The sequence below is a fragment of the Pleurodeles waltl genome, chromosome 9, assembly GCF_031143425.1.
Source record: "Pleurodeles waltl isolate 20211129_DDA chromosome 9, aPleWal1.hap1.20221129, whole genome shotgun sequence".
Taxonomy (NCBI): Eukaryota; Metazoa; Chordata; class Amphibia; order Caudata; family Salamandridae; genus Pleurodeles; species Pleurodeles waltl.
The window spans coordinates 376,539,695-376,567,337 of NC_090448.1; the positions used below are offsets into that span (position 1 = coordinate 376,539,695).

General features: G+C 42.1%; 1 protein-coding gene across 2 annotated transcripts in view; it reads right to left on the minus strand.

Moving 5' to 3' along the window:
• CLIP3 (CAP-Gly domain containing linker protein 3) overlaps positions 1-27,643 on the minus strand; it is a 131,311-nt gene that overhangs the window by 3,059 nt on the left and 100,609 nt on the right. For both annotated transcript variants that reach the window (XM_069206973.1, XM_069206974.1), the window contains exons 8-13: positions 25,020-25,155; positions 15,159-15,296; positions 12,206-12,340; positions 11,288-11,411; positions 10,271-10,335; positions 6,290-6,362 (exon numbers count right to left, since the gene is read on the minus strand). In XM_069206973.1, coding sequence (XP_069063074.1) covers positions 6,290-6,362; positions 10,271-10,335; positions 11,288-11,411; positions 12,206-12,340; positions 15,159-15,296; positions 25,020-25,155 — 671 coding nt within the window. The remainder of the gene's footprint in view (positions 1-6,289; positions 6,363-10,270; positions 10,336-11,287; positions 11,412-12,205; positions 12,341-15,158; positions 15,297-25,019; positions 25,156-27,643) is intronic.

The following is a 27,643-nucleotide window of genomic DNA, read 5'->3' on the forward strand; positions in this document are numbered from 1 at the left end:
CAACCTATCCCATCCCTCCTTCCATCTTCCCTTCTGATCACACTTTGCTATTCAATCCTTAAAGGCAACACAACACTCCCTCCTATCCCGCCCCTTGAAAATATGTAATTCTTCATCTTTCGCTAAGTCCACACCGTAATTTAAAACCTTCTCCCCTTCTCAACAATTAGCTGCCTGCCTTATGTTCCATCTCCTGCAACAAACCTCTGAAACACAGAAACTATAATTATCCCCCATTTAGTTTTTCCAATAATCGATCATACATCAGAAAAGATGTAGACCTGCACCTCAAAGTAAAATAACTTACTCTCACAAAGATGCTTATTCTACTCCTGCTTCCACTCTTTTCTTTCAGAAATGTGCAAACCTGCACCTTCACACCTAACTTGGACTTCTACTCTACATTTTAGTCATTCTTATGCCCAGTTTCCTTCAAACATTATAAATAGTTATACCTCTCTCATCCAAACCAGCCCATTGAGGTCACTTCCCATGATACTGGATCTGCTTGACAATCTACTACTCGATCCTGGTCACCACTGCTGCTGCCATATTGTCTGAAGCTGCTACCTAGATTATGTGCAGACCACTCTCTGGAATCTTCAAACACATCTTGATTAGCAAAAGAATAGAAAAAAGTAAGATCACCACCAATCCCACGCAATATAGCTGGCGAGGACCTTTACCCACAGATTCGTGAATCATAGGAATCTAGATTAGACCATACTACAACCTCTCCCGAAGTAGTTCTACAAATCCCCAAGCAGTCTAACTTCTTACACCTTCCCCATCCAACCAAACCCAACAAAATCACAGTAGGCATAATGGGGCAATCCAACAAACGTTCCTCTATACTTTGTTCACTACTTGCTCGTCCCCTCAGGCTGGAGCTGCAAACAGAACAATGTCCATACCACCCTCCAGAATCAACGACAACATGTATGGCTAAGGATCAGATTAGAAAACCACTCCAATATCAGCAAATGTATCTGGTCAATATGTAGACCTTCAGCAGAATCAACTAGAGGAATCTACAGAAGAACATTGTACAAACACATCCACAAGAGTCCGATGATGATCCAATAATACCTTACCACCTAGCAGTCAAAAAGGATGAAGTAGCACAAAGTGCACCTAAATTACATTCCTAGGGCCAATTGCTCCAACCTCCACAGCTGCCTTCTACCCAGCAGCCTGACCAACCATCAGCAAGACAAAACTAATAATATTTCTCATAACTACTTGGCCAAAACGTAAAGCAGTTTTCACATATAGTAATCAATTGAAGATAACTAAGTGAAAGCAAACTTCAAACCTGTGACCTAACTGTCTGCAGACCTTACCTCCAATCTATTACAGAAACCCATTTAAGTTAAAATTCCATACAAAGCAATTTCTAAAGGATACACAGCCCTCTGCAGAAATCAAATAAAACGGAAAATGGCTGTAGAACTTGCAGTGGTCACTACACTACTCACATCCCACATTAAGAAATTCACTCTATTAGTATATGAACCTATGTTTATTCACTGCTCTCTGCTGGCACATTTTTCAGGCTCATTGCTATTATTATGTTGACCTCCCCAACGCAGCCCACTTGTCTCACAGACTCAAACTGAATATTTCAATAGACCAAAGAAGCCCAGGCATCAATAGTGATTTCAACATCTGGTTCAATAAATCAGCACTGCACCAGATATCATGTTTGCTCACTATCAGTGAAGTCACTAAACCCAGCCACTCAGCAAGTCGCATGCCCAGTGAAGACAATGAAGAGGCTCAGGGCGACTATTGGCTGGTATAGACTATCTACCCCACAAGCCAATGATTCTCTGTCTGTTTCTCCCTGTCGTTTTAAAATATTATTTCCTTAGAAGGTCTAATGAATGTTCTAACAGCATGCTCTTGCACATCTGCCTCCATCAATAACGGTTGTACAGGATCTCTGCTGTCCACCCAATTAGACAGATTATCAGGAATGCACAGATCTGTGAAGATGCAAGACTTTGCGAAATGCTCCCTATCTGTGTGGAATGCTGACATTTGAGAAACAATGGGTTAATGATCCCATACTGAGGTTGGGGTTTGCGGCTTGTGCCTATCTATGAATACTAAATGTCCTGACCCTCGGTGAGCTGTGTGTTCAGAACATCGTGTATCCAGGTTGAATGTAGTTTGTGAAAGAGATATTCCCTTTATAGGTCTTATTCTGAGTAAAGCAAAGCATCCTGATCCTCAGAGTGCAATCTAAGGGCAGAAGAAGCTCTGCATCACATGTGGGACATATAGGATTGTAGCTATGGTAATAAGCAAGAGCAGATAGACTTTTGGTAGAACTGGCTATTCAGGCACAGAGGATCCGATAGTACCAGGATAGGATCAGTGGGTACCAGTGAATCATAGATAAAACAATAGCTCACCTTCAGTGGAATTGAGAAAGATCTCAGATAGCACAATAGAGACATTGTGGAGATGCACTCACCTAGAAATAGCTCAGCTTCATAGAGCATATTAGTTCCCAGAAATAACTTAATTGACCTTAAGCACTGACCACATTGAGGAAGAATATCCTTGGCAACTAATGTTGCCTCCGATAGGAGATAGAAGAAAATATCCTAACATGGTCTTATGTTTTATTTGTTAAATAGTATGACATAGTATAGAATGGTTAGGAATAGGACAAAATGATATGGTAAGGAGCATGATGGCATAGTGTGAGTTTTTCTAAAGGGCACATATATGAATGAATTGGCATCATGGTGGCCAAAACTCAAGTCAAACAACTCACAATGATGTACAGGGACAGGGCTACGTAGGAAAGATCCAAGATGTAACTCCATCCTGAAAGTGAGATGGTCTTCTGTACAACAATTTGAAATGAGTAGAACATTTCTTAGTAATGATGTCAACAGTAAATGTCGACCTAAGCAGCTGTGAGGACTCTATAGCATAGTTATAGGATCGTGATGATGAACATTAACAGTGAGGAAAGCTGAGTCTTTCTGTTACCAGGAAAACAAGAGGTCTAATACGGTTCTAAATCCTAGCCTTGAATCTGGGGAAATGCGGCATAATGATGGCATGGAAATCACCTGCAGCACCATCACTACATAAATGGCATACTGAACTGAGCAAATGGACCGGGAACAAACTAGCAGTCCACAGGAAGCTGTGCACTGGCAGACAGGGAAGATCCGGTACTAAGGTGGGAAGGGTATTTGGAGAAACTGGAGGTACACTCGGACGACTGTCCCCAGTGAGGAAATTAGGAACCTGAATGAGATTGAGATTGACTGACACAGCAAGTACACTACTCATCACACTGAAGCACTTCATACGTGCTGACATATGGCGATGCGCCTTTGAGGGGAGGGTGGGAGACAGAATATGGCCCATCTGGAGTGACGAGGATGGGGCCACATTGGTCTTGGAAGGAATACTGAAGGAGAACCAGGAGAACCAGAAGCTACAAGGGGAGCACAGGGATTGGGAAAGAGTAAAGCTGCGCACACCTGTGATTATATTGTTATTTTGATGTGTTATTTGATGTATCATGTATATTGAGCAATGCTATTGTACCTGTCCCGCCCCCCCCCCCCCCACCCCTCCTCCCAGCTCCCCACACTTTCTACTGTGGGGCATTGTTGTTGTACACGACCTGTGGACATGCTCTATACTTAGAAAATGAATAAACACATTTTTTTTTAAAGTGCAAGACAGGCATGGTGAGGGAAAAGCGATCACTCATCTTCTTAAGTGGCCGATCATACCACTAACACTTTGAAGATGCCGGTAATGGACGACAATCATTCCCAGGTATTACAAGCTCCAGTGATCAAAACACTGAAGTGAAATTGTTGTAATCAGAGCACCATTACCGCCAAAGGAAGAAAGTATTTTCGACTGATACAAACGAGATAGTTTCTGCGCGCGCCTAAAATATCAACAGGAGCTTGGACTCAAGCTATTCACGCTGTAAAAGGAGTTGGGGCTAGCTTCTGTGCTCTCAAGTCACAAATCGAGCTAGTAAAGCTCCTTGCTGATGCCAGTAACTACCGCTTCCGTTTTTGATGTCTGGCTGAAACCCCTTGCTCTGCTTGTTCTCACAGATAGCCGCCTGGCAAGATCGAAACCTTACAGCCAAATACAAGATCTGGAACCTGAGTGAATTCTACAGATGTAAATATTTATGCTGGCACCTATTGCTCAAGAAACTTGCAAAAGTAAATACTGGAAAATTCATCTAATAGGCTGGATGCTCAGCACCCAATGAGGGATTCTTTGCCCGTGGTGCCAGTAATCAGTGTGGCTGAGGATTAGGAGGCGAACAAGAACAGTTACATGCACGATCGCCATTCCATTGTAATGAAATAGCTTGAGCATTAACTGAATTATAGCCAGGAGATCCAGGGGAAATACGCTTAAAGTTCAGGAGAAATCTACTGGGATCCTTTTACATTATGACGGTACACGGACTAAATCTGGGCCTTATTACATAAAGAGCTTTCTCCAGAGAAGGTGGAAACTTGCACCTTCACCGAGGATAGCACAACCTTCAAAGATGGCGCACCAGTTGCAAACTGCTTCAGGGCAGGGGGGCCAGTGAGCTTTTGAAGGAAGAGGTAGTGTTCCCACACTGCTAGGTGATGTGTTCATTCCAACCACTTGGAGGGAATGCCTGGATTGATTCTTGGGATCTCCCAAAATTCACCCTGTGCACAGGAGTGGGCAGGGGCTCATGATCTGAGATATTGCTAATGGCCTAATACAAATGAAGCTATGCCATCTTGAGCTAGTTTGGGCGTAAAATGTACACCTGCATGATTGGAGTTACTGAAGGGGCCACAGAGGCATGTGCTGTTCTGCTGTAGTGCAAAAATGGCCTAAGGATCCAAACAACTGGTGCAAATGTCCTTTGCATCCCCACCTCACTCCTGTGATAGAAGCCCTGGTGAATACTGTTTGATAGCGCTGGAAGAAATTTTCACAAAGGAACGCACAGGGGATGGAGGGTTTCAGGGATTTGGAACTGCCTCACTGTAAAATGTGAAACACTTGCTTATGCAGAGTTTCCTGTTGACACTCCGTTTAAAAAAAAGTGAACGTGCTTAGTGTGTTCAGATGATATTCTAAGGCCCTGATTTATACTTTTACACGCAAAACAACGCCATCCCTGGGCGCCAGCCGGGTGTCATATCTATGGAATGGCACTAGCCGGCGGTAATGCCCGGTTAGCGTAATTGAAGATGACGCCAACTGGGTGTGGGAGGCATAGGGGGAACCGGAGGTTGTGTGCCAGATTATGGTGCTACACTGTTTAAAGGCCAAAAAATGCCTCTAAGCTGAGTAACTCCATTTCCTGGCGCACAACCCCCCTGGACATGGCTCCTGTATTAGTAAAGACAGGAGTCATGCCCACCACCCCAGTGGCCATGCCCAGGGGACAAATGTCTGCTGGGCATGGCCACTTGGGCCAGCGCCATGTAGGGGGGCCCAAGTCAGGGCCCCCGAGCGGGATTTTTAAAAAAAATAAATACTTCACGGGACTTACTGGGATTGGTCTCCCATCCTATGGTGTCCCTCTGGTGTGGGTGAGGGTGTCCCTGGGGCCAGGGAAGGGCACCTGTGGCCTCTTTCCATGGTATCTAACAATGGAAATATGCCTACCGGTCCCCTAACGCCTGCCCATACTCAGGCATTCAATAATGGCGCAAAGCAAGCTAAGCGCCATTATTTAAGGCCCTCATCCCCCTTGCTTGAATTCATGGGGGGATAAATATGGCATTAAGGCCATATTGTCATTTTCTGCACGGGAACGCCTACCTTGCATCTCATCGACGCAAGGTAGGTTTTCATGTCCAGAAAATAATGTTAACTCCATTAAGAAATAAAAAATGACAAAAATGACGCTAATTCAGCGCAAATCAAGTATAAATATGCCCCCAAATGTCTGTACATATATGTCATATATATGTGCACATACTTTCTCGGCTCTTAAACAAAAGCTACACACAGGAAAATTATTGTCCCAAACTGCTGTGTGTGCCCTGCAACACTCGTGTGCTACAAAAGCCTAACTATTTTAACTGTTGTAAGATAAAAAAAATGTTGTTTTTTTTTGTGCTTTATGTGGAAAAAAGGGGATCAACATACACAAAATTGTGTTTTTGGTTTACAACCAATTATCTTGGTTTTGCATGGGGAATGATTGTAATAGTTTTCAAAGTGCCCTTCGACCCATTTTAGGCAATAACCTGGACTATTCCATTGTTTCCCCATTTCATTTTACCTGGAGATGGAGTTTTCTGAAGTGATGTCTTTCGGAGTCCTGACAGCTGTGAAGTTACGCTTTGGCTGTGATACTGAAACAAGAAGAAACATTTGCCTTTTTTGAAGAGTCACATCTGTAACACGTCACCAAAGAAACCCCAATTTCATGGATAATCAAAAAAGTTTGTAGTAACTGCTATATAGCCATTGTGGGAAACATATATTAATATACATGCAGAGGGTAAAGTACAGCTACCAACAGAAATGTTCACAATGAAAAATTCAGCCTAGTTCGCAAGATTCACACGTGGGATACTTTGTATTATCAAGCAATATCCAGATCCTCTGCATTTAACAATAAGGAGTCCAGTCTCACCTCCAAAATATAACGACAAATAACATGCTATCATTAAAGCTTCTTCTGTAAGTGTGTCAAACGTACTCATCAGAGAAATACCATAAGCAAGCATTGGCAAATCTATTAGGCCTGGCCCTGGCAAGCTTGCATTTGTTTTTTTACATTTTTGTTTTGCTTACATATGCAATATGCACAATCATTTTGGCAAACATATAAAAATATAAAAAGTAAAGAAGTGGCCCAGCAGCCCGAGCACATCAGCCCTGGCATTGAAGTTTACTTCTTATCAGGTGATTGCGCACATGATCTGCAAAATGCCATCACTCACAGTACAAGACAGCCAATAGATGACGGGAGCTGACCTACAGGTCCTGATTTAGGCTGTTGTAGTTGGAAGTAACCTGTGAATGACACCTGAGCAAGCCAATGGGTGAAGATGGCTGAATCAAAGCGTTTTATATGGGTACGCATTTTTTATGAATTTCTTGGATGTGTCTGGTGAGCACTGAAAACTACCTCTAGAACAGACCCAAAGAGCACTTCAACGTGATCTTTGGGTTGGAATACAGACTTCCTAAATGCATGCTCTGACTCTGAACTTCCAAACATCTCCCTAACCTCAGTGCTCTAGTTTTTATTATTAGAACATTGGAATGTTGGTAGCTCCCTTGAAGATAGTGGAGTGCTCTGGGCTTCTAATGGCTGGTAAAAGTCCAGAGCTCCAGCATTTCAATGTTTGTCTCACAGCAACAGCTGTGAACAAAGGCCTTACAGAGCCCGAGGGGATTTCAATCCCTTCTGGCTCCATGAGGCTTTTGTTTTATTTATTAGAACATTCTGCTTTCTGGTGGTGGAATATTCTAATAGCCTTATAGCCCACCGTAGTTCAGCTATACCGGTCATTAAAGGCCCGCTCCCTTGAAAAAAGGCCCTCACCTTCAGCTCAGGCCTTTAACGCTGGAGTGGGCCTTTAATGGCCATTATAACCATCTACAGCAGGCTATAGTACTGATTTAAACCCATCAGTGGTGCTAAAAGGGCACAAATTCCACTTCCTCCCGTTTAAGTACCAGCTCAAGCAAGGCATCAATCGAACTTTTCTTGTATATTGGTAGTCACCCCCAGTTTTCAACTCATGGTACCTGCCTGTACAAACTTGTGCGCAAAGGGTAATAATGCACACTATTCCACCTATGCATATTAGTAGTCACAATTTTGGGCAAGATATTCTGGCAGGACAATATTTAAAACAGAATAATGTGATACACAACTGACATAAAATTGTCTTGTAGTTTCAGTATTTTATAAATGTAATCAGTTGGTTGTTAACCACTTCCTAATCAATGTCTGGCTTGTTTAACAGGTCATTTTGTTGTAAAATCATTCTTAGACTATTTGCTTCATTGAATGCTTTGATGACAAAATTTGGTGATGCATGCTGGAATCGTTACTTTAATTTTGCTTAGTTTGTAAGACGTGGACAGTGCAAGAATAAATTAACACACATTTATTCACACACTAAGAGTGCAGATTTGTCAAAATCTTCTTTTGTAACATAAACTGCATGTACACACACACACATTTACACCCTTATCAGTATCAACTGCATACCTAATTGAGCCACATATCGTGTTTGTCATAGTGAGGAGGCGTAGGTCTGAAGAATCATTCAGTGACTTCATTTTAGAGTAGTTACCATCCTGATTACATTAGGTAGCATTACTATTTTTTAAGATCTCTCTTCTGAAAAATGGATTTACTTAGCTTTGTTTCTTTCTTTTTAAGTCATGGTCCCCGATCTGGGTTGGATGATGGTGGGCTGGGGTTGAAGGTACCAGAAAAAGGTTGAATGCAGTGCTTATTTGTAAAAGAATATGTGCTGAGTCAAAAATTTTCTAAGAAGAGCATTGGGGCTGCGGATGAATATCAAGTGTTACTAAGGCTGGATGGTCTTCTTTTCACCTCATACATCTTTCATCGACAAATATACCCTACTTCCTCCTATATTGCATTCTTGTAGCAACCTTTACATCCTTGCTTTCTTCTTTTGCAACAGTTTTTCTATCTTTCTCCTGCTCCTTCTTTCCCACTTTGCTGCATTTTTCTCCCTTCTTCTGCATTAAACTCCCTATAAAAGAGTGGTGGTGGGCCCAACCTTCAGCCACCAGCTCAAACTAAGCACTAGTTGAATGTCATATGAGTATTGTTTCAGTCAATACCTGTGAAGGGCCTCTTATAGCTGCTCTGTCCTTCTGGATGTCATAGGCACAAAACCTTCTGCTGTCTGCCCAGTGGCAATTGATTGGTCCTCACCAGAGAGAGAGCAGGACTAGAGGTGGTGGTTCTGTTGGACATTGTGCTGGACATTTCTGTCAATGTGCCCTGTTTTAGCAAATATGGGGGGAAATTTATGGAGAGTGGTGCTGCACCGAGTGCCGGGCCACTTTCCCTGCGCCCCTTAGCACCCCCTTACCGCCACCATGTGTGCGCCGTATTTAAAATACAGCGCACCATGGCGCAGGGTAGGGGCAATAGCATCATTTCTCATGGCGCTACTGATGTGCTCTTAAGAAGTAGCGCCAAAATATTGGCGATTCTCCTGAAGAGTACATAGGGCCCCATTCTAAAGAATGGAAGCCCCCTTTTGACACCTGCTCTTGAGCAGGCGTTAAAAGTGCCGTAACAATGGTGCAAGGAAATCTCATGGATTTCCCTACACCATTGTTCTGGCTCCCCTAACGGGGGAACACCCCCTTTGCATACACTATGCTAGGTGCAGGCATAATGTAGTGCAAAGGGTTACAGAGTGCTCAATGCGTGCATTGCGCCACTCTGTGAATACTGCATGGGGATTTCGGCCTCGTTGGGCCACATTAACGTAAAAAATAATGACGTTAATGTGGCGCAAGGTGGCGCTAGGGCATTATAAATATGCCCCATGATTTTTTTAGATGTCGCAATTGGGATAGCTCACTTTTTAAACAGTATTCTATGAAAGTTTAAGGTGATTTTGGCTTTCTGTCTTCATAATCTGAAATGTATATTTTGACATTCACAAGACTAAACTGTCCTAATAAACATTTGTTTTATCTAGCTCACTAGTCTGTTGGGTTTGTTACTTCAGCACATCTTTTCATATCTCATTATTAATGTGCTATTGTGAATATTCCACTCAGATGGGAATTTGAAATTGAATTTGTATGATGCAATTTATGATGTTTATATTTGTAATGTGAAAGTCTTCATGGTTAATAGAACTAGGCCTTTCTGGGAATTCTTCTGGCTACCACTGGGCTCTCATTCTAGAAATGTGTTCATTTGAGTAGTTTAAGTCTCAGCTGCTATTGTTTGAGGAATATCGTCTGCTGGCCCTCTAAGTAGAATTTAAGTATTGTGACCAAAGAGGGAACTCCATTTTGAAATTTGTTGTTATAGTGTTAAGCATCTTAATCCCAGGTTTCAATTGGAAATTCTCCATTAACGATGTCCTGTGTTGCTTAAAAAGGTTCTTTTTAATTGGAAGTCTGCAAAAGGGTACTCCTGTATTTCGCTAAAGCTTATACAACGGTTAACAAAAGTACAAGGATTATGCTAAGACAGCATGAAATGGAAGTGGAAATCCAGTAAACACATTATACCTACTAGTAACTTGGTGAACCTTCTTCGCTAAATTACTGTCGCTTTGTGAGTCTTTGCCTGCTCCAATTCTGCAAAAATAAAATAGATGTTTTACCGCAAGAGCTATTCCACTACTGTAAATATTCCAAGCTTTAACTTACTTTACTCATAGTTTATGCTACATAATTTTCTAGCTGCATTCAATCTTAAGTTTTATGTGTTTTTATTTATTGTATATCAACTTGTAAGCTTATCTGTCAGGCACTATACCCTCGCTCCATTGTAAACTTTGTGTGGTTTTGGGTGACTGCAACTCAGTGCACCTATCAACTTCTTCAGAATATTAATTTCATTTAATGATGCCAAAACACTTATTAGGAACTACAGAGTAAGCTGAATGTTCTCAAACGCAAAGCTGAACATTCATTTCTACTCATGTTTCTCCGTTTTAAGGGGCAAGATCAAACTTTATTATCTCCCCTGCAGTCATTATCATCCCACTCACTAAAGTAGTTTGTAGGATGTTTCTCTATAAATGCATTTGCATGCATGTCAGTATTAAATATGAACCCACAGCATCGACAATCTCACTAACTTAACTATAACATTTTGTTCATATTCTATTCCCTGCAACTAATTGGTTAAAAACTATTTGCCTTCTAAATTTTGAGTGGAGAATATCATGAAACCATATGGCAGGGACTAAATTTCTAACGGTAAGTATGTATAGGTTTTCTATACGTAACTCCACATATACATACCTTGAAGATATATATATATATATATATATATATTACATATTTAGGTTATATATATAGTATAGATTTACTATTCTGAACTCTACATCTACGTGCCTTGAAGATATATATATATATATATAAATATATACACGCACACATTTATTTTATATTTTCAATATTTTGTCTATGATATTCTACCACGATATTCCTATGCTCCATATTCAGTGGTAAAATCTTTCAAAACTATGTTGCAGGGATAATTCACTCAAAAGTCACTTCAGTACTTTGACTTAACACACACCTTTGTACTCTGGAGGGTGGAGCAAAGACCCCATGTTTTGGAGAGCAGGTGAAGTAGCGCACCCCGAATACAGAGCCATCATGTTTCCCAGTGGGTTTATCCAGCTCGATTCCAAACCAGTAGCCTAAAGAAGAGAACAAATTAAAAGATGCTGTCAACCTTGTCTTCATGTATGACCCTCAGTGCTTTATTCTCACACATACTCTGCATCATCCAGCATGGCGTTTCCTCCTTCTTCCTGATACGAGTTGAGAAGATTATGAACATGACAGTGCAAACAGATCACATCAGAGAGGTAGGAAAAATTTGGTAGCTAGAAAAAGAATAATTAAAATAAAAGCAGTAAAGTGGGAACAAAGAAGAAGCCCACAAAATCCCATTCCAGAAGTCCATCACTGAGGAAGTGAAAGAGGATTTGGCCATGAGCATCAATTAAGAGTCGCCATAGGTAGAAGCTCCTATTATTGTGCTTGCCTTCTAGTACTCATGGAAGTGATTTTGCTTACTGTCTTAGCACCAGAAATGAATGTAATAAAGTCTATAAACCTTGTTTACTTTCAGTAGTTTCTTCTCCTTTCCTTTTAAGTAGCTTCTCAGCAGCAAATAGAAAGCTTGTGAGAAGCTAAAGGTGGAAGAAGCGGTCAGCCCTGTGACATCAACGTGGGTAAAAAGCAGATGAGGTCACATCTAATCCCATTGATATTTGATGATTCAATATTGATGAGTTTGGTGTTCTTTGCTGACTTCGTAGCCTTATAAAACCACAAACACTTGCAGTTTGATGCTGAAAGTCTTCAAAATCCATCAATGCATTAGGATAATTCTTGCATTTAATTACAGACATTCTTTTAATGCATTTTTTGTGGTTTCAGAAACACTGTACTTGAGGGAGCACAGTCCAGCCTCACTTTTACTTGCCTGGAGCGAAGTCCGTCTTTCCGTAGAACTGAACAATTCCCTGCTTCTGTCCGGCCACCAGCACCTGATCACCAACTTCGACCTTGAGTCCTTCTCGGTCCAGACTTGCCACGGATGGTGACTTCTTTCGAACAGCTAAGGGGGTTACAGGTACATCAGATCAAGGCACATTCAATGTACAATACCTGTGGTTAAATGTCTGGCTTCTGGTCAGTCAAGAGCCACAAGCTCACCAGCACTGGTTGGCAATTTTTTAAACCAAGAGGGACAGTTGGTGGCCCTCACCATTTTATTTGGTCTTTCTTTGTACCCAGATGTATAAGTAAGAACAGAGGTGTCTTATGTTGGTCTAAAGTTGGGCAATGTATGTGCTTTAATCTCAGGATATTCATGCGAGATACATTTTCATACTATTAATCTGAAGTAAGATCAATATAATTTTCAGTTGTACTGAAAAACTGGTACAGCTCCACTCCACAGTAATGAATGTTGGACACCCCTGCTTTGGAAGGTTCATTATGTATGATTTTGGAAAAAAATATTTACAACAGATATTGCACTATATCGAAAACCAATCGAGGGATAATTTGGCATCTGAAACTCCTGAATAAGAACAGAAAAAATGTCTTTGGATTTATGTTATGAAATAGTCCCAGAAGAGGATGGATGTGTGCAATATAGATGTATATATGTGTGCAAATGTGCTGTGTAGATGACAAATTCAACAAATAGGCTTCATATTAATTGAATACCTTAAAATTCAAAACTTTAGAACGTTTTGTAAAAAAATTTAAAGCAAGTTGTGCTTTAAAAGTAGGTACAATTATTTAACTTTAAAGTGTCTCAAGAAAATATGCATTCTTTGTAGTTCTAAAATTACATCATATGTGCATTGTCTCAAAAACATCACTAAAAGAAATCTGCAGTGAAATGTTGCTGAGTGGCTGTTTTGTAATTCATAATTATTCACTCTAATCTGCTATATTTAATCCTACAATGCGAAGGCGCAGCATGTAACAACAGAGATCATCCGTGTGAAACTAGGGAGCACAGGTGTGACCAAGTTACTTGGTAATGTAGAATGATAGCACCCGCTTTTATTTTGTTGCTGCCCATAGCTGAGGAACAGTAAACAGAATGCCTATTCAGATCCGGCTTTAGGGCGGTGCTGCCGCACCGGGTGCTGATCTGGATTTGGGGGCGCTGACATCGGGGGGCGCAGTGTTTATTATTAACTTATGAAACTTGTGATTTAAAAGCACCTGCTGTAAAGTTGATTGTGCGACTATCCTTCAGGAAGCAATTAAAATGTCAAGATACCTCTTGTGATTAATGTTCCTGCTAGGTAGAGAGATGGAGGTTTTGCCTTGGGCAACTTTGACTCACCATAAAGTAGCGCAGAGGGTTAATATGCCTGCTGCGAAGAACAGTAGTGTATTTTATGTGGATAGGGAGTGGATTAGTAAAGCCAGCCTTTACAAGCGCTTTAAAACAAATGAATGTACGTGTAAGGGGGGCTATGAAAAGATAAATGACACATTTTCCGGGAGGTAGTAAGGGGATCCGAGGAGGCGTCATGGGGGTGGGGCAGGAGCCAATAAAAAAAGACTGTCGCACAGAGCGCCACCAGTGCTAAAGTCAGCCCTGGCTATCATTCCCATTGTAAGACAGCACAAGTGGTTTCTTCTCAACTATTAGGCATCACACACAAACCCTAGTGAAGTACATTTGCACAATATGTAAAGGACAGAATCCCTCTCTTCACCACCAAACTGCACTCCGATTCTTAAACATTACTCTCATCGTATATTATCCAGCTATGCTGCAGGAATTGTTCATTCCACCTTTTAGCTCTTGTCACTAGGAAGAAGATTTCTATGGGGCTCAGAAAGCATGCCATCCGTCTAGTCTTCATGAAAACATTTAAAAATGACTTGCTCTATTTCCTATCAGTATGCAATGTCGGGCCATGAAAAATAGTGTCATGCTGTGTGTATATGATTCCTTTTTAGATTAATTGTATGAAAATGTATCTCATGTGGATGAACTTAAATTCTGAAAAGAATCCAATCTTTATGGACCACTGTAGGACGACCTTTATGTGCATGCCTGTAGCAACCACCTAGCACTGCTTGTGTTCTCCACTGAGGTTTTAATGCAAATTCATTCATCATGGCATTGCTACAAATGAATTAACATGACCTTAAGTACTTTTACTAGACCACAAAATGTTCTTATAAGCAGCACAATCTCTGCGTCTAAACACAGAAACATTTAGGGCCAGATATACAAGGCCCTTGCGCCTCTTTGCGCCACACTAGGGTCATTTTTTTTACGCTAATGTGACGTTAAGGAAGCCATTTCTCTGAGCCATATTTACAAAGGGCGAAATGCTAGCATTCTGTCACTTTGTAACCCCTTGTGTCACATTATCCTGCACCAGGTATAATGTATGCAAGAGGGGTGCTCCCATGCAAGGAGGCTGCAAAATATGCTGCAGTAAAATCTACAAGATTTCACTGCAACATTTTTTCCATCATTTTTAATTTCTGCTCGGTGAAGGCGTTAAATTGACAGGCCCTATGGACCTCCCTAGTGCTTTGCTGCACTAGCATCATAATTTATGGCGTGAATCCAGCAAAGCACCACAGTAGCATCATAAATTCTGATGCTATTGTGGAAACGAGTGCCATGGTGCACCATATTGTAAATATGGGGCAACCACGATGTCGTTAGGTGAGGCAGGGGCACCCCAAGAAAAGTGGCACATTGGGACCGATGTGCCACTTTCTTCTAGATCTGGCCCTTAGTTTAACATGGCCTTCTGACAATGCTGACTAACTGATGTTGAGTGATGCACTCTTTGTAAATGGAATACATCAGGCTCCTACGTAAGCCAACTCAAACGGACTTACATTTCAAGTGAACATTGTACCCTCACAACCAAGCTTACCTTTTTCTTTCTTCTCCTTCCTGGCCTTTCCTGTCATGCGGGAGAAGTCCATGCGTGGGGTTTTTGGAGTAGAAGTGACTGAAGATGGTGTCTGTTCCAGTGGGGCTTTAGTGATCTTTGATACAGAAGCAAATACCCCTGAAGAGGAAAAAAGAGCGTGATTGAACAAGCACAAACGTTGTGACTCCATTTAAATCTACCCTTCATTGCAATATCACCATTTTATGCAGAACTACCTTTCCAGTTGAGTAAATGTGTAAATTCCAAACCAAAAATCTGTGTCTAGATACCTGGCTTAACTCAATCCTAAGAATATTTTCTATTTTGTTGTTGTTCATTTAGAGGTCAACCTGTAAGGCAACCTAATCCATCTAATAAATTGCAGGACAAAATTTAGATGTATGAGTATGTTGAAAGCCAAACCCACTATATTGAATCAGGCACCTTTTTCAGTGCCTACAGTAAGCTACAATTTCCTCCTCCCAATACTGAAGTTAAAATTCTCCACAAGTTGTGAGTTTCATTTCTGGCTGGTATATACCCTGCTTGATCCTTTTTCTTTTAATCATGTCATCCTTTGATACTACTCTTTATAAACTTAGTTTAGTGCTACATTTAGCACTGATAGTAATCTAATGTTTTTAGAATGACATGGATTCATATAAGGTTTTGATAATACCACTAAATTAGCTTGAATTATTCGTTGAAGGGTTTTTATGACCTTTGTCCTCACAAAAACCTTTAAGAGTTGAGACACTGGTTATCCTTAGTAGATATTAAAAGTTCACTGTTAGGCAATTGAAACCTATGGTCCATTATTAAATTTATTAATTCATCTTATACACTAATAAACTCTTTGGTGGTGTCTATTTCCTGTCATCATTTTAATTATGTTATTCTTCTTGTTGTTGTCTGGATCTGATTAAGGAAGATGAATGTACAATTTTCCATAGTACCCGAGGAACAATTTATTAATTTCAAGCTGTGTGTACAGTTTGTTTATTAACCTTCAAGTATATTTGTGTGATGTCCCCTAAGGGTCCCTTCTCATTTACTAGTGTACCTAGACATCTACCTCCAAGTCCAGTGCTTAATTTGTAAATAAAAAGGTGCCGGTGCCCAACACCCTCCTCTTAAACACGCCGCTGCTGCAATTAAATGCGTGAACACGGAATACTGAGGCGGCGTAATCCTGAAGCCATCTTGGGCCTCTTCAATCCATGTAAAGCCACTGCCTGCCCCTTCAGCTCTCTCTTACAGCTTTCTACTTTCTCCCTTTGTGACGCTTTTTTCGTTTTTCCCTTCCTCCGGCTTTCCCATATGTGTCTTTTGCTCGCAGCAAATGCTTAAGGCAGAAGAATAAGCCCAGGCCCTCAAAAATAAGTGCCGGTGCTCAGAACCGGAAACAACAAGCACAAATTAAGCACTGCCTAAGTCCCATCAGTGTGCCTCCTAATGCTGTATTCAACATATTCATGTTTACCTAACTCACCAAGGCCTTTTCTCATTCGTTATTAAAGACTTCTAAACCATGTTTACTTTTCAATTTTGTGCTCTTGTTATTCAAAAGTCGTTATTGTACTTGTTATTAGCATTTTCACAACTATTTTTAAGGCAACACACGCACTTCTCATCACCACTTTAGGGCCCAGTTTATTCTCTGTGGCGGATCTGCATAATTTTTTTTCTCGTAAATTTGGCTCAAACTTAACTCAATATTCATACTTTGGCGCAAGACCTGTCTAGTGCCAAAGATATGGAGTTAAAGTCATTTTTTGCTTGCCAGAAACTACCTTGCATCAGTGAGATGCAAGTTAGCCGTTCCCGGGCAAAAAATGACTCTGAGGTCCTAGCGCCTCATTTAAAAAATACTCGCAATGTCCCAGAAACACTCTGGGTACCTAGAAAGGGGATCCCAGGTGTCTGAGGAAATAGAGTCTCAAAAACAGAACAGATATATAAATACACATGTAGCTACATGTGATGAGAACACACAATATTATATTTATTTAAATGATATAAATATTCACAAACCCAAATATGGCCAAAAAGATGCAACAAACTGATAAATAAACCCAACATAAACCCTGGAAAAAATGTATAACCTAAAAAACAATAATCACACTCATACTTCTTCACTCATACCATATTTAAAAATATGACAAGGACACAACATGATTCAAAAGGACCAGCAAATATCTTGTCTGAAGGACTGCATATATTAACACCAGGCGGGCCAATTGGTCTCGCCAGGAATATCACAACAGAATAGTACTGAATTAATATCATAATTTGCAGACTTAGATGTCCCCAAAAAGAGATCTTGATATATGCTATATTATGTTATCAGTCCAACTTTCTAGTTTTTGTTTCCTCTTTTTTATAATGTATATCCTTTGTTCCTTCTTCCTGTTAGATGGATAAGTCAGTTGTAATATAAGGTAAAATACCCATGTTGATCCAAACGGGTGTCCTTGTCTTGTATGTTAGTGCCAACGTACGTTTCGGTGACAATCGGCCCATCCGGGTCACTCACCTTCTTCAGGGCACAAACCCTTGATATATACAAAATAATTCCAGGGAAAAATCTAGTATACACTTGGTCTATATTTCTGAAATATAGAAAACAAGATAAATGTATCTGTAGTTTTGAGATCTCCACAAAGACAATATAACGAGAGACAAAGGAAAAAATTAAAATTTAGAGAAAAAGGGAAAAGCCTTATTTATCCTCCCGTGCAAAAATGGTGCATGGGAGGGAGGCGGGCCTAAATAGTGGCACTAAGCTTGCTTAGCGCCATTATTTAACGCCTGGGTCATGGCAAGTGTTAGGGGACCAGTGGGCCCATTTCCATGGTGGAACACCATGGAATAAGTCAACAGGTGCCCTCCCCAGGCCCCAGGGACACCCCCACTGATGCCAGAAGGACAGCGGAGGATGGGGGACCCCAACCCATATAAGTATAGGTAAGTAGAGGTAATTATTTTTCCTTTTTAAAAAAAAGTGCCATTGGGGGCCATGAAATGGGCCCCCCCTATATGGCACTGGGTGCAAAGGTCATGCCCAGGGGACCCTTGTCCCCTGTGCTGGCCATTGGGGCGGTGGGCATGACTCCTGTCTTTTCTAAGACAGGGGCATGTGGCATGGTAGATTTTGCATCAAGAAATGACGTTAGGCTGGTTAGAGTCATTTTTTTTTTTACTGTAACCAGCCTAACGTCATTTTTTGGTGCAAACCCCCTTCCCCATACCGTCACCCCCACCCGGCTAACATAATTTTCCTTGACGTTAGTCCACCCTTAGCGCTGGCTTGTACCATTCCTTAAATATGGTGCCCAGCTGGCGTTGTGGAATGGCGCAAGCCGGCACTATACTTTTTGACGCAAAACTGCGTTTGCGCTGTTTTGCGTCAAAAAGAATAAATCTGGGCCTAAATGCTTCCCAATTTCTTCCCTCCTTATATAATGCCACTTTCTTTTCCTGTAAACACTGTATACTGCAATAGGCAATGGCCTGACAATGTTGCTTCTCAGTTTCTGCCATTAGCAACACATAAAAGCTTTATATTCTGGTGCTAAGGTGGCTAGTTCTCATATGTAATTTATGCATGCACAAATACAATGTTCATTTGTAGTCCATACTTTCACCTTCAAAATCCTAACATATGCCAGTCCTCCGTATCGTCCAGCAGGTTTCAGCCAATGGCCTTGTAAGTAATGTTGACCTATATTCTACATGTGGACATTCACATGATTCCGATATCTGCCCCTTTCACTCCTGGACATTTTGAAAAGCTCTTTCTTTATCAGATTTGCTACTTGGAGGAAGGTACATATATGCGCTTCGCCTTCAAGTTGAATGGTACTGTGTGTTTTTATGTGCCATTTAATTCCTTTAATGATCCATATGATATTAAAATAAACTATAAGGTTCTAATTGTAACACTTCCTAACCTATGAATTTCTGTTTTCGGGCCATTTGACTCTCCTTTCACTGTAATATATCCAGTATCTTTATGGATTACCAATGTGTTTTTCCACCTCCTTGTCTATTCACCAACCCTCTCATAAATTGAAAGCAACCTAACACCACCCTTGTCGATCTTCAGTGGATCACTTTGGGATTTGACATGCTAAGCTATTCCCTCCCTCTCAAAATTGGAATGACCAACTAATACCTTGTTTGCTTACCCAGAGCCATGAGATTTTGTGTTTTTTTGGTGGTGTAACACTGTCCAAACATCTGTTTCTGTGTTCATGGTACATATACCTCTAGGGTGGTACATCAATTTCATCCATAGAGTAAGCCTCTGATATTAACCTATACCTATCTCAACCCACCTTCATCATATTTGATTGAATTATGAGACCTCCGCCATGTTGATAATGTAAATACCCTCACATTTCTGAATACTATTTTAGGCAGTAATAGCAGTGGGCAGTGATAATAGTAATATTAAATGTAATCAAACCTATTAGTGTAAACCTCTTCATTTCATATCTCTTTAGGTTAGCAGGCATATGTCATGGATGATTTTTCATGCCGTTCCTCTCTTGTTGCTGTTTTAGATATTTTTTGTTCTTCTTTCTGCACTCATCTGGTTTTGTCCCAATATTGTCTATGTGTTTCAGATAGGTTTCAACCCCTGTGTACTTCCTTCCCACTTTCCTTCTCAACTTCCTCTATCATTTCATTCATTCAGTTTGTTTCCTGTCTCTCCACCACAGCTCCAGCCCATCCCAGGTTTACATATGAAGCTCCACTACACCTCTTTATTCCTTGAAGCCCTTTTGTCAGTTTTTTAAGCGAATCCAGTCCCTGACAGATTTCCCCAGTCTGGCAGACTTGGGTGCAGACTTTGGCTATCTCGGATTCTTTGTTGGTGCACCTGGCGACTGGTAGCAGCAAAACTTCAGCGAGGGCTACCACTTTATCAATTTGGGCTCTTCCCACTCCTATGTCCCTGGAGCAGGATCCAGGGGATCAGCCAACTGATCCTTGGAGTCAGTGCAGATGGTGAAGCTTGGAAATCAGGTTTTCCATTGGTAAGGAGTCACAGGCAGGGTCTGAACTCCCTAGCCCAAAAGTGCAGCAGGTGTAGTCCTCAGGGGGCCCAGCCCTTCTTTATACAATTAAAAGCCAGCAGGGCAAGCCTTCTTCGGTCCTCGCTTCTTCTGCAAATGTGAAATAAGGGTAAGGGTGCCATAGGCGCCCTGCTTATCTCAGAAACATGCCTGAGGGGATCATGCGGTCACTAGCCACTGGGCTACTGGGTCCCCTCCTCTCTAGTGACACAGTTTGTGTGATGTGTGGCACCTGGTTATCCCAGAGTGCCACATTCTTGCCCTTTTAAAATGGCATGACCTTTCCTTGGTTGTAAAAGAGCAGGGTGGCCCACCCTCGGGTGTGGCTACCAGTGGGCTACACGCCTATGGGAAAATCGGTTCTAACACTATTTTCCCCCTCTTGGCCCTGTCTCCTAAATGTCTGTAGGAACAAAAGGCATCCTGCTCGGGAGTGTTGTTACCAGCGGCCCTTCAAAGGTGGCTTCACCTTTGAAGCTGGCCTTTTGAGCTAACACCCTTTGCAGCCTTCCTGGGAGAGGCAGTCACACCTCACTCCATGGATAATACCTTTGTTTTTGGGCCTGGGAGTGGTTCACATGTCTCCCCAGGTGGTCAGAAACCCATCTATGTATCATAGCCTTTGTGAGGCCACTGTACAAGCTGGAGACCAGGGTAGCAACTTTCTGAAAGTTGCATATAATTAATAGTGACTTTAAATCAGATCTGTCCTTCAGATCAGGTTTAATTTTCGCATTAATTTTAAACCTTACTTGACCTTGTTAGGTGGTCCCATTCTGGAATTAGACGCATTTACGTGTGAACTATTTAACCCTGTGTTAGCCAATTGGGCTCCTAACCTTCCCCAGCAAAATGATAATTCACAAGAGTTGCTGGAAAGACATATAAAAATTTACGCTTTGCTTAAGAATATATTGCTCCCTGCCATGGGACTTGGTAGTCCTGCTTTAGGGGACTCTGATAGATATATATATATAGATAGATGTGCCGTTATTTGTGCCATCCTGTAATTTGTCTTTGTGTTATCTGTGCCGTTATTTGTGCCGTCCATTTGTCTCTGTGCTATCTGTGCCATTATTTGTGCCGTCCTGTAATTTGTCTTTGTGTTATCTGTGCCGTTATTTGTGCCATCCTGTAATTTGTCTTCGTATTATTTGTGCCATTTTCCACCTTTTGTGCCTTTTTCCGACTCTGTTTTTAGTGCCTTTCTCCTTTTTGCCCATTTTCGCCAGTTTATCCGCTCTCCCATTCCCACTGCTGCATCCCCTGCGTCCCCGCCCCCTCACGCCCCGATTTGCCCACCGCTCCCCGTCTCCCGCCTCCCAGCTGCTCCTCCCTCCCACCTCCCCTTCTTAATGGCGGCCGCGTGCTGCGGGTGCGACAGAGGCAAGCCCATCTGCGCCTGTCCGCACCTGGACCGTGCCTAGTGCCAGTCCCCCTGTCCCACACACCCCCTACGCCGCCAGACACCGCTACACTGCCAAAGAACTCCACGCGCTCAACCCTGGCCGCCCCACAGCATGCATCCATCCAGACCTCCCCTAGGCACACACACGGACCCTTCTCGTGCTGGACGTGCAACTTCACCTGCGCTCAAGCCACCAAGCACCACAACAACGACACCCATAACAACCACCTCTGCTGCATCCTCCACAACACACGCTCCGTCCACAAACACGCCGTCGAACTCTGGGACTGCTCACATCAACCTCCCCAGACATCGCCTTCCTCACCGAAACCTGGATGAACCCCTCCTCGGAGCCCGACATCGCCATAGCCATCCCTGAGGGCTACAAAATCACCCGAAGAGACTGCACCAACAAACCGTCGGTGGTGTAACACTGTCCAAACATCTGTTTCTGTGTTCATGACTTTCTGGGTCATAGAGAGCGATGAGTCCAGTTTGAAGCCGAGACTTCGCTCACACCTCCACTATGCTGGAATCCGCCACAAGGCCCTGAACTTGATCACATCCTTCCTCTCCGGCAGAACTCAGAGAGTCCGCCTCCCTCTGTTCCTGTCAATAGCCACCAAGACCATCTGCGGAGTTCCCCAGGGATCCCCTCTCAGCCCCACCCTTTTCAGTGTCTAAATGGCGCCGCTCAACAACATCACCCGATCCCACGGCCTTAACATCGTCTCCTACATGGACGACACACAACTGATCCTCTCACTCACAAAGGACCGCGTCACCGCAAAGACCAACCTCAGCACCGGACTTCACGCCATTGCCAACTGGGTGGAGGCAAGCCGCCTCAAACTGAACTCAGATAAGACCGAGATCATCATCTTTGGCTCCAACAAATCAGCATGGGATGACTCCTGGTGGTCTGCCACTCTAGGAGCCGCCCCAACGCCCACCACCCACGCACGCAATCTCGGCTTCATACTGGACTCATCGCTCTCTATGACCCAGCAAGTCATCGCCATCTCATCCTCATGTTTTAACACCCTCCGCATGCTTCACAAGACCTTCAAATGGATCCCCATTGAAACCAGAAGAACGGTCACCCATGCCCTCGTTAGCAGTAGACTGGACTACGGCAACGCACTCTACGCAGGCACAACAGCCAAGCTCCGGATAAAACTTCAGCGCATTCAGAACACCTCAGCACGACTCATCCTTAACCTCCCTCGCCACGAACATATCTCAGCTCACCTCACAGACCTCCACTGGCTCCCCGTCAACAAAAGGATCATCTTCAAACTCCTGATCCACTCTCACAAGGCTCTCCACGACGCCGGACCTGCCTACCTCAACGAGCGTCTCAACTTCCACGTCCCAACACGCCAGCTTCGCTCCGCCAACCTTGCCCTCGCCACCATTCCCTGCGTCCACCGTACCACAGTCGGCAGCAAATCCTTCTCCCACTTCGCCGCCAGGACCTGGAACTCCCTCCCTGTCAACTTACGTCTGACCAAGGACCTTCTGACCTTCAGGAAGCGTCTCAAGACCTGGCTTTTCGAGCAGTAGCACCCCCTCCATCCCCCAGCGCCTTGAGACCCTACCGGGTGAGTAGCGTGCTTAACAAATAACTGATTGATAGATAGATAGATAGATAGATAGATAGATAGATAGATAGATAGATAGATAGATAGATAGATAGATAGATAGATAGATAGCTACTGAAGGGAAGTGGTCTCTTTGCCATTAAGGGTTAATGGCAAAGTCGAGTTAGTAGTGTTGAACACTGCCCTTTCAGTCTGCAGTGACAGGTTGAAGTGCATTTTACATTTTGTACAAGCAGGATGGCACAAACACTGCGATTTTTTGCCACTTTTTTTGCTCAGAGCAGGCATCAAAAGGAGGCACACCATTGTTTACAATGGGCCTCAATGGGCTTTGAAGGATTGACGTCAAAATTTTTTGCGCTAATCCTGCAAAGCTCCGAACTAGCGTAAACAATTCTGATGCTAGTTCCCTAACTATGGCCATGGTGCACTGTATCTTAGATATGGCGCACACATGGTGGCGTTGGGGGGGTGCTAAGGTGCGCAAGAAAAGTGGCACTGCACTGGGTGAAGCACCACTGTTCTTAAATCTGCCCATTGTTGGTATAAAGTAGAGCAAGGCTAAGAATGTTGGGAACTAACAGCCCTCTTACTTGACCTGCTACCAGAAAAACCATGAATTAGAGAATTTATTTAGATTCTCAACAATTGGCTCAACTTTCTAATATCGGCCACGGCCTGCCACCAAAGGAAACATAGAACTGCACATGCCCGGCGCCACAGGACATAGCAGGGACTTTAAAAAATGCCTCCTCGTTCTTTTTTTGTTACCTTCCTACTCAGTCATTCTAGACTCTTGCTTACCTCCTCCTCCCTACTACTCAGCTATCACACTCTCGCTGAAAGTGGCAGATGGTGCCAAACAAGTCAACAATTTAAAGAAATAATTAAATAAGCTCTGTATACTTTCTAAAGTGACGTCCAAGTCAAAATTAGGAATTTTATTAAGAAACCAGACTGACATTCAGTGTGTATCCTGAGATTGTAACGTATACTCTAGCAATGAAATGTTCTTGCTCCAACAGTTCATGAGTAAATGTTGTAAGGAGTATTTACACACTGCTTTAACTTCTGTTTTGTCTTCACTTGTTCTAATTAAGTACTCACGCCCCTTTTTGTAGCACCCTTTTCGGCTGTGCCTTCCTGTCTATTCCTTCTTTCCTCAGGCTAGTGGAGCTACTCAAAATCAGTATTCCTTTGCCAAGTGCAGTGATAGAACTAAATCTCTGCGCTCCAGGGTACAGGACAATGACCACGACCGCTGCCTCTACTATGAACCACATTTATTCTATATGCTCTGTAGACTGCTGCAATACAAATTAACGTGCCATTTGTCATTTTGACATAACACACCTTGTTATGTCTGGCATAATAAACCCTGTTATGGCCATTCATACAACTGTACACGATTCATATTTTTTTGTCAAATTGATGATAGTACAGATAGTCAACAAAGTCATGTAGTTTTGTTAAGTCATTTTTCCTTGTTATGTTCTATTTTTTAGCAATGCCACATTGTTAGGTAAGTGATGACATGCACATAATTGTAACGAGCTAGCACACGCCTGCTTTGCAGCAATGCTTTACATAGTGCAGGTTGCTTGATAATACAGTCCATGTCCTATTGACCCATATATCTTCAATTTTAGGATATTTCTAGTTGGAAGCATGATACAGCCTCTTCTTTTTTTAATCACTTAAAAAGATGAAGGAAATTAAGAATTTAAGAAAGCTGCACATGCAGTCATGTCTGACGAGTACGTACCATGTTTTGGAGGGCAGATAAAATATCGAATCCCTCCAACGCTGCCATCATTTTTACCCTCTGGTTCATCAAGCTCCACACCAACCCACTGTCCACTGGCAAATTCGGTGGTTCCACAGAATCGCAGGGTGCCAGCCTGAAAAAGGGATGGACAGGGTGTAAGACTGATGCAGGACGCTCTTTCCTTCGTTCATCTTGTGTTGGTCTCAGCTCATCCTCTATGACCTTTAAAAACCTGCATTTCTAGTCATACAGCCTTTCACTGGAATACAGGTATTTGTATCAAGGACAACTAAACACATGCATCCATGTTAAAAACAGACACATACACTGTAGACCACTGATCTCAGACACAAACATCTCTACTAGACCTGACTCAAGCATGGACATTCCAGACACACAAACACTTGAGATTATTCTTGTTTGTAAGAGAATGAGAGTGCTGGAAGATTCTATTGTTAGTATTTAGTCATATAGGGGCTTATTTACAAGCCCCTTGCCCTGCCAGGATTTCACTTTTTCTATGGGAAAAAGTGACACAGCCGCTGCGCAAGGGGCTTGTGAATATGCCCCATAGTCCACAAAATCAGACTTTGTACATCACACAAAATAGGAAATATGACTACTTAAAAGCATTCGATCTGATCAGACTAACTGACTTGAAAGTACTTATAAGACTTCTCAGAAGAGACTCGAGAATTAGCTTAAAGCCATTAAAAACTGGGAAAATACAGTGATCGAAAATCACAATCTAAAAATGACAAAATACAAGAATTGATTAAAGTACCTGGAAATAAAAAAAATATACTAATCAATAATAAATAAACATAACCAGATAAAAAGTGGCAAAAAAGAAAGTCAGAAGTGATACATACAGTGGTTAGGTAACTTTTTTACAGGATGTAAAAAGTTAAATAGAACAATCTATCAAGATGAGTCTGGCACAAACAGCAGCGTAATTAGGCAATAGACTTGATTGGCTTCAGATTACTGAACATACTGGAAGGGCTACTAGTGTTGGTGTAGAACCCAGTGATTAGAGCCATGCCTGGATTGCAAGTAGGTGGGTTAGGAACAGAAAGATTACCATGCTGAACTCAATAACAAAGGAATTTATTCTGTTATTAATGTTAAAGAACCAAACTTAAACAGTTTCTAGCTGTGCAAGCATGTCCATATGCAGAATGGAGATTCATCGCACTTGACATTGGTTAGTGGAACACCCTTTGTCTCAGGATTTCAACAGTTTATTGTTGGGCTTCTAATTGGCTGCACCTATGTCTTTTCAGATACGCTACATTATTTTTCTCCACCAGCTCTGGAGCACCGGAAGCTGGTTAACAGCTTATCCGATGCAGTCAAACTTTAGGTGGATTACCAGGATGGATCTTCCATGGTAGCCTTGCAACAAAACCAACTTGTAGTGCAGATACGTTCTTGCATGACCTTGGAAGGTTCAATAAATATGTGATAATTAGGATTGAAAGGATTCCTCTAGCGTGCATTGAGTTAAAGGTGCCTCGAAAGACATCCCACGATTCACAGAAAGTGAACAGTTACATCCTGTCTTCAATGGTTTAATACCTCTCTAAGACCCAGATAAGGTAAACGTTCTACTAGCCATCAGCACTTGTTTCGATTCACTTCAGCCACCAGGTCTGCTTTCAAACATGCCAGTGTAGATGGGCAAGCAATTAACTGGTCGTTGTACTGCAAGTTACTGCAATATGGCTTTGAAATTTCCATGCAGGGAAATCTGGAGGAAAGACATGATCTTTCATCTACATCGCACGGGCTGAGGCCCTTCACATTTAATTTTCAGCTCCTCTGCCAAGATGGAGAACTCTAAGCTAACCGCATGCAACCAGCATCTTATTGGGAAACGGGATAGTGAGGTAAGTGCATTCTTCACTTCCTCCAAGGAAGCATCTAGATATGTGGCTCAACTTGGATTCTGAGTAGATCAAGGAGGAAGAGGACTTTTGTAAAGTTTGCTCATAAATGGACTCTCAGATGTCAAACATCCTTCCCTTAAACGGATTAAGAAAACAGGAAACGGGGAAGGGTCACACTGAAAATAACTTTCCTCTGTATACTACGAGGTCACAAAATAGAGAGTTTGGATACACCTAAGAGTGCACAAGGGACAAAGGAAGCTTCACATTTTTGAAAATGTTGTCCTTCTTGCATACACTTATTGATCACAAAAAAAACAACGTTTTAGACCCAAACAAATGAATTTTTATAAAACACCAGGTAGCTAAGGAAAGTAATAACAATATAACTAATCTAGTAAGTAAGTGCCCTGGAGTTGCTATTCCACATAGGTGAAAAGGACAGCAGTTCTGCTCACTTTGTCCAAAAATCACAAACCAAGGGGTAGATTTACAAACATTTTGCGTTGCGATGGCATTATGAAAGTGATGCAAACCAGCACAAAATGTTTTTTTTTCTAATTTATTTTCAAATGCAAAACTTGCCTTGTGCTGGAATGTACCCTAAACGTAATACAAAGCAGCGTGAAGCACTGCTTTGAGTTACTTAGCGAAAAGGCAGCTCTACATGGGTAGTACATGGGTGTTCCCATACAACCACCCGTGCCTTTTGATGCAAAACCTTATCTA